At 46.4% G+C, this 7,194-nt stretch overlaps 1 protein-coding gene across 1 annotated transcript in view; it reads right to left on the reverse strand.

The window, feature by feature from the left end:
- Nucleotides 1-916: 916 nt before the first annotated feature.
- LOC135804926 (histone-lysine N-trimethyltransferase SMYD5-like) overlaps nt 917-7,194 on the reverse strand; it is a 6,573-nt gene continuing 295 nt past the window's right edge. The window contains exons 2-8 of the mRNA XM_065318907.1: nt 7,096-7,161; nt 3,822-3,892; nt 3,498-3,604; nt 3,256-3,312; nt 2,837-2,931; nt 2,233-2,303; nt 917-2,149 (exon numbers count right to left, since the gene is read on the reverse strand). Of these exons, the coding sequence (XP_065174979.1) occupies nt 2,020-2,149; nt 2,233-2,303; nt 2,837-2,931; nt 3,256-3,312; nt 3,498-3,604; nt 3,822-3,892; nt 7,096-7,161 (597 nt within the window). The 3' untranslated portion in view covers nt 917-2,019. The remainder of the gene's footprint in view (nt 2,150-2,232; nt 2,304-2,836; nt 2,932-3,255; nt 3,313-3,497; nt 3,605-3,821; nt 3,893-7,095; nt 7,162-7,194) is intronic.

The raw sequence follows: 7,194 nt of genomic DNA on the forward strand, positions 1-7,194 counted from the left end.
CACAAACACAGCTACATGCTTTGGTCAAGGTGTAGGGGATTATGTCATGGAACGAAAACTCCCTTGGTACTCTTGGTATTACCAAGAGTACATGAAAACCAGAGTGTGCAGCTCGGATGGGTGGCTGTCACGGCGGAATTCCGTGATTACATCATTTTAGTGATGTAGTGCGTACAAGCAGGATTCAAGCAGGTCTCTTTCTGCACAACTGCAGCTCAGTTGTACGCACTACGCCATTTCCCGCCTCAGATCTGGGCCAAATATGATGTAATCACGGAATTTCGCCTTACAGACACCCATAGCAGAAAAGGCCCCAAGCTGCACACTCTGGTTTTCATGTACTCTTGGTATTACCGCAATACCCTTGACCAAGAGAACATAACCCCCCCCCCCCCCCCCAGAGTGTGCAACTCGTTACGCCCACATACCCTGCTGTCCCGACAGAATTTCAAGTTGACGTCATTATTTATGACGCAATGCTCCTTGCACCAGTGTTTTACAACACGTGTACGGGTGTCAACTCATCACACGTTTTTCTTTGCAATAATTTGTACAGGATCGATCGGCTTCCGTCAACCACAGGTCCCGGATTCGTCTGATAATCCGTGTACAGTGCGCATTGCATCATCAAAATGACGTCAACTTGAAATTCTGTCGAGACAGCACCCATAGTGGAGTTGCACACTCTGGGGGGTTATGTACTATTGCCTTGACCCCCCCCCCCCCACACACACACACGCACACATGCACACAATGTGTCACTTCCCAGCTGGATTTTCAGCAGGTGGCGGGAATTAGATCAAGGCTGCTATGTACAACTACACAAATGATCAGACTTGCCGTGCTGGAAAGTGCACATTTTCATCCGTAGGCATACTCCACTGGCATGTATTACGTACAACAGTGCATACGTCAGTTCAACACCGTATTTGGACGAAGTCGCTTCACAGGTACATGTACAAGTAGAAATTCGACAGGGGGCGGATCAACAGTACTTTACGGTATACGTGTCAATGTGACAGCATTGGGAGGTGCATGAAACTCAGTCACCAGTCACAGCAAGATGATTTTCTTTGGCCCTCTCTGTGGAATGAGTGGTTCCAAGCCTCATCATTCTGTACATGTACTAGTACATGTACTTCGAAGTATGTGTAAACCAAACCTGCACTCTCTGCAAAGGCGCTCTGGCATAAAGAAAGCCAAAACCAAAACCAAAAGCACTGTATAAAAAAAATAGAATTATGGGAAAAAGAAATCAGGGTATGATGGAGGGTCAACCATCAAACATCTAAAGAACGTCTATAGAAAGATCCAGGAGCAAAGATCAGAGAACCCAGGCTATCCTAATGTTCCAGGGTAGATAAGAATACACACAAACAACCAGAATATGTTGTTGGGGACACATCCAGCCTGCGATGGCGATATATACGTGAAAGTCGCAGGGATTGTTTCTCCGTATGTCTGCAAGGCATTCCACAGGACACCGTACGTTGATGCACCCTGCCACGTCTATGTACTTTCACACATGTTGCCATTCTGGAGGTGACTCGACCAAAGCACTGGCCCTAATCGCGGCGATGAGAACGAGGAGGAGAGGTGAGGGCATCCGTCTCAAGCCTGAGTATGTGTGCTTGTCTACGACTTGCAGTGAAGAAGGATAGGGGAATCCCTTCGCCTTCACAGCACAGAACTGCCTCACTCCTATCACAAGCAAATCACCCTGTGGCTCTGTGCTGCCATGGCCAAACCAATTAGTCGCCAAGGAGTCAAGACAACAATACATTCCGCACAGTTTGCACAGGCCAGTGTGAGTTTGGACCCGCAGTCGAATCAGTGTCAATGCACTTACATGCCACAGGTAATACAACGTGCAAAGCACTCCGCTAGGCACTGGCACTTGCGACTCAACTACTAGTACCACGTCGAGGGTGCTCATACACACTACTTCAGGCTATGTTGCGCAGTACCAGGTCTCCACCAGTGACAACGTTGAAATTATAATTCATGAAGGTGGCATATTCACATATCTTCTTCGCATACACAGTCGTCCTCGTCTTCATCATCTTCCTCACCCTCATCAGAGGTAACATCCTCTTGGTCTTCTTGCGCAATGCACAGTGGGCATGTGCATGCAAACAGGTAGTTCTCCCTACACAGAGGCAGAGACCAAAGCACTGATCAGTTCCAAACACTAATAGCACTTCCAGCGCTGCAAGAAAACGTCGGACTTACCGCAGGTGCTTTTGACGGCTGTGCCGACTCCGATCTCGCATGCATTCATCCAGATAGCTGATGCACACCTCCTGTCAGAGCAACGGGAGAAAAAAAGAATCTTGATTATTCGAATACGGCTTGATTCAAACTTTCTTCCAGGAACGATTTCAGCCAATACAATTCCTCCAATAATAATGTCCGATCATTCTAACTGGGCATGTAGGCCTTATTAGAAGTCCCAGAAAATCCACTTTACAGAGGGTTTAGGTGGGATTCCTGCTGATAATTCAATGCTCACCGTACACTGTACGGGTTTATTCAATGTGCGCTGGCAGGCGGTACTGATCAGTTCAGAATATGCCAAATCTGCGTCCATAGTGCATGCTAGTATAGCAACTGTGAGTTAATGGGCGCATCACGACATAAATACTGTGTAGCGGGTACATGTTCAGAAAACAAGAACGTCTGGACAATGGAAGTCCCCCCCCCCCCCCCCCCCCCCGGCAAGCTGGGATTCGAATTATCAGGATGTCACCTGTACATGCACCTGTATAACGCCAATGCAAGCAGGGAGAAAAAGCAAGTGTGCGTGTGCACGACGGCTCCCAAATGCACATCTTACCTCGCCAATATTGATGTCCTGCATGGCAACAATACTCAATACATGATTACCAGCAGCAAAGGAAACCTCCACATTCGGTACACAGCTGTGATTCACTAGAACGCAGTAGAACATACACAGAAGAATAGAGCCAGTCACATGCTGAATGCACAACGCTATTCACCGTAGTTATAATTTATAACGTGGAGGCACAGAACATGACGGAGTGACGAACCACACAAGGATCGGAATTCCACAGCACAGTAGGACAAGGAGGTCCAAGGGCCATGCACTAGTACGGCTACCAAACTAAAGCTTTGTCTAGTGGAAGACTGCTAACAGACCAGCGGAATAAACGAATATTCATAATCATTTCTCTCTTTACACGTACAAGATACTCGTCTAAAACAACAACAACAACAACAACAACACACACTTACAGCGGCTCTGGTGGTGGTAAATACCAACGCCTTCAACATCCAAGAAAGGGCCATTCACTGCATGAGACGAGAAAAAGAAAGCAGGACATTGTACACTATTGTTATGTTGAGTGACACAGAGTGACAGAGTTAGTGTGGACACATTCACCCTGGGATCACAGACAGCTGTCTGAGTCAATCATGCAGCATGTGTTTCCACGTGCACATACATGTAGCTACAACTGCGGTTACTCGCTGCCTACCTTCTTGCATTGCTGCATACACGGCATCAATTGTGGCATCAATATCGTCCTTCGCTGCTTTGGGCAGGTCAGCTTTCTCTACGTTGTGTACATATCGACTGAAAGCACTGCAGCAGATGGGAAACAAATATCAGGATAACATATACCAGTCAGTTTGGTGCAATCGCTTATTTCTGCCACCAGTGGCAACCCAAAAGTACCAGCAACGTGTAAAAGAGGACCCATCTAGCCACCATAAAACACAGAAGAACACAGAAGAACTGCTGCAAGGAAATGACGTATTTCGAATTAGAATGCACAGTCCTCATAATGCAGTATGCTAACCTTGATCCAATGCCTTGCTGGTTGCGTCCAAGCAGCGCCAACAGAGACCTGAATCTGTCACCAGTCAGCCACTGTCAGCAGAAGCAGTAGCCAAGTGAACAGCAGCAGCAATATTAATACAGAATAGTCTCTATATCGAGAAAGTACATGTATATTTAGAAGCATGCATGGGAAGGCTGGTAGAAAGGTCAGCATACAAAATATTAACAAATACCAATACTATAACCGCAATCAATAAAACTAGCTGAACCGACATTTGTGTACTTTATTCATGCAATGTAAAAAACGGTGGAGACGATGTGCAATAAAACGATGAAAATATGAAGAAATGGTGTAGGGAAAAAATATGGATTCAAACAAGTTTTCGTACAACACTCATCAGGAATCGTCGTTGTACTAAAGGACACTGAAACAGAAATTGAACTATTATAGAAAATCTAAGTTAGAGAAATAACACTAAGAGCAACAACAGTGAAATTTACAAGTGTGAATTTTAGCAATCAAAGCGAGAACTGAACAAAGGAGAAAGGAAGGAAAGACAACGTGATAACACATAACAGCAGTACATTACACCTAGAACATTAACGGCCAAGCTTGGCCGCACTAAACACGACACGTTACTTGAACAATTTCAACCCAATTATACTATCTTTCTGTACACACAAATTAGGCTTGTACAGACGCTGATAGATAGCTTCCAACACTTTTAACTGTAGTCCATAACCATGACGACCACGGCACAATACAGTGAACGAAGAGTCGGAATACGCACCGCAACAATCAGGACTAGCCAGCAGATGATTGTACACTGAAGACTTGCTACCACGAAACCTACGCACAACACTAACACTCTCACCGGCACTCTCACCATCACTCCCATCACTGCTCTCCGACTCACTGCTCCCTCCGCCGTCCGTTCCATCCTCCGCTTCCTCTGTACTCTCTCTGTCTCGTCCATCCCGCCTGACCGGGTCCATTGAACTCAACTCGGCCGTCCCCCTGCTATCACGTCCCTCCTTTCGCCCTCGTCCGCTGAGTGCGTAGCTTCTGTTGTAGTTGGCTGTTGATCGTCTTGGTCTTTCAATTATGGGCTTGGATGGTGGATTAGTTGTGGTTGCTGTAGATTGCGTTGTTGGTGTTGGTGTGGGAGTTACTGATATGCAAGGTGGGTCTTTTTGAGTCGGCATTTGTAGTGTTAATGCAGCTGTCAGTGTTGCTCGCGGTCTGCCACTGGCAAGCTCCACCGCCGCAAGAACCGATGGCGGAGGATCAGGAGGAGGCAGTGGGACCGGGATCGCAAGCGGCACCGCCTCAGCCAAAGCCGCCGGGGGCACTGACGAGGGAACCACCGACGGCCGGAGCAAAGGCGGCGACACAAGCCGACCCTCTATCACGTCCCTCCTTTCGCCCTCGTCCGCTGAGTGCGTAGCTTCTGTTGTAGTTGGCTGTTGACCGTCTTGGTCTTTCAATTATGGGCTTGGATGGTGGATTAGTTGTGGTTGCTGTAGATTGCGTTGTTGGTGTTGGTTGTACACAACCCGCGGATCCTGGCTCACAGACTGTGCTTGCTCCGCCGTCGTTGGTGGCGGTGGTGGAGGAGAATGGGCGTGGTGGCTCATCGGGTCGGCTTGTCGGGTCGGCCTGATCCTCCGCAATCTACAGCAACCACAACTAATCCACCATCCAAGCCCATAATTGAAAGACCAAGACGATCAACAGCCAACTACAACAGAAGCTACGCACTCAGCGGACGAGGGCGAAAGGAGGGACGTGATAGCAGGGGGACGGCCGAGTTGAGTTCAATGGACCCGGTCAGGCGGGATGGACGAGACAGAGAGAGTACAGAGGAAGCGGAGGATGGAACGGACGGCGGAGGGAGCAGTGAGTCGGAGAGCAGTGATGGGAGTGATGGTGAGAGTGCCGGTGAGAGTGCCGGTGAGAGTGCCGGTGAGAGTGTTAGTGTTGTGCGTAGGTTTCGTGGTAGCAAGTCTTCAGTGTACAATCATCTGCTGGCTAGTCCTGATTGTTGCGGTGCGTATTCCGACTCTTCGTTCACTGTATTGTGCCGTGGTCGTCATGGTTATGGACTACAGTTAAAAGTGTTGGAAGCTATCTATCAGCGTCTGTACAAGCCTAATTTGTGTGTACAGAAAGATAGTATAATTGGGTTGAAATTGTTCAAGTAACGTGTCGTGTTTAGTGCGGCCAAGCTTGGCCGTTAATGTTCTAGGTGTAATGTACTGCTGTTATGTGTTATCACGTTGTCTTTCCTTCCTTTCTCCTTTGTTCAGTTCTCGCTTTGATTGCTAAAATTCACACTTGTAAATTTCACTGTTGTTGCTCTTAGTGTTATTTCTCTAACTTAGATTTTCTATGATAGTTCAATTTCTGTTTCAGTGTCCTTTAGTACAACGACGATTCCTGATGAGTGTTGTACGAAAACTTGTTTGAATCCATATTTTTTCCCTACACCATTTCTTCATATTTTCATCGTTTTATTGCACATCGTCTCCACCGTTTTTTACATTGCATGAATAAAGTACACAAATGTCAGTTCAGCTAGTTTTATTGATTGCGGTTATAAAATTGTTGTCTCCTCGCCGTGTGTTTAAATACCAATACAAGGAAAGAAGAACTACAAATCTCAACCTATCGTTCACCACCATCATCAATAAACTGGTTCTGTCGGGTTCATGAATTTCGGGGTCCTCATTGATGGTGATGGTGAAGAATCTTTCCCTGATAAGTTTCCTGTCTCCAAGAAAGTTTTAAATACCAATACAATGCATCAATTCATTCAATGACAGATACATACCATAATATTCTCTATTATAAGAGCCGTGCTTATATTTTTTCAGCACCCCTCTACCCCGCGCTTATATTGGAGACTGCGCTTATATTATAACCAATACATCCATACAGAGCAAGAAGAACTACATGCTAGATATCATGCATGCAGCATTGATTTCCACCAAGACCGTGCTAATAATAGAGACTGTGCTAGTAATGGAGACCTGTGCTTATAATAGAGAATATACGGTACACCCAGACCCAGAACAAGGGCATCTTCACACTATAGGCAATGCATGTACACTGAAACAGACGACTGTCATCCATGAAACAACTCAAATGTAAAAGTAAATAAGTCCTCACCAAGCATCATTCCTGCTTCCTCATTCTAGGAGATCGAGATTTTACAGAGCAAGAATGAAGAAAGGTCAGCAGGCAACATACACTTCGACAGCACATTCCAAAAAGCAGACAGGAAACGTACCAGGCAGTTTCGTTCTCCTTCACCATACAGCAGCTGCAGACATCGGTGAATGCGTTCAATTTGGGGCTAAACAAACGAAAACAAGGCGCAGAAACGAAA

Source organism: Sycon ciliatum, chromosome 1, assembly GCF_964019385.1.
Source record: "Sycon ciliatum chromosome 1, ocSycCili1.1, whole genome shotgun sequence".
Lineage (NCBI taxonomy): Eukaryota > Metazoa > Porifera > Calcarea > Leucosolenida > Sycettidae > Sycon > Sycon ciliatum.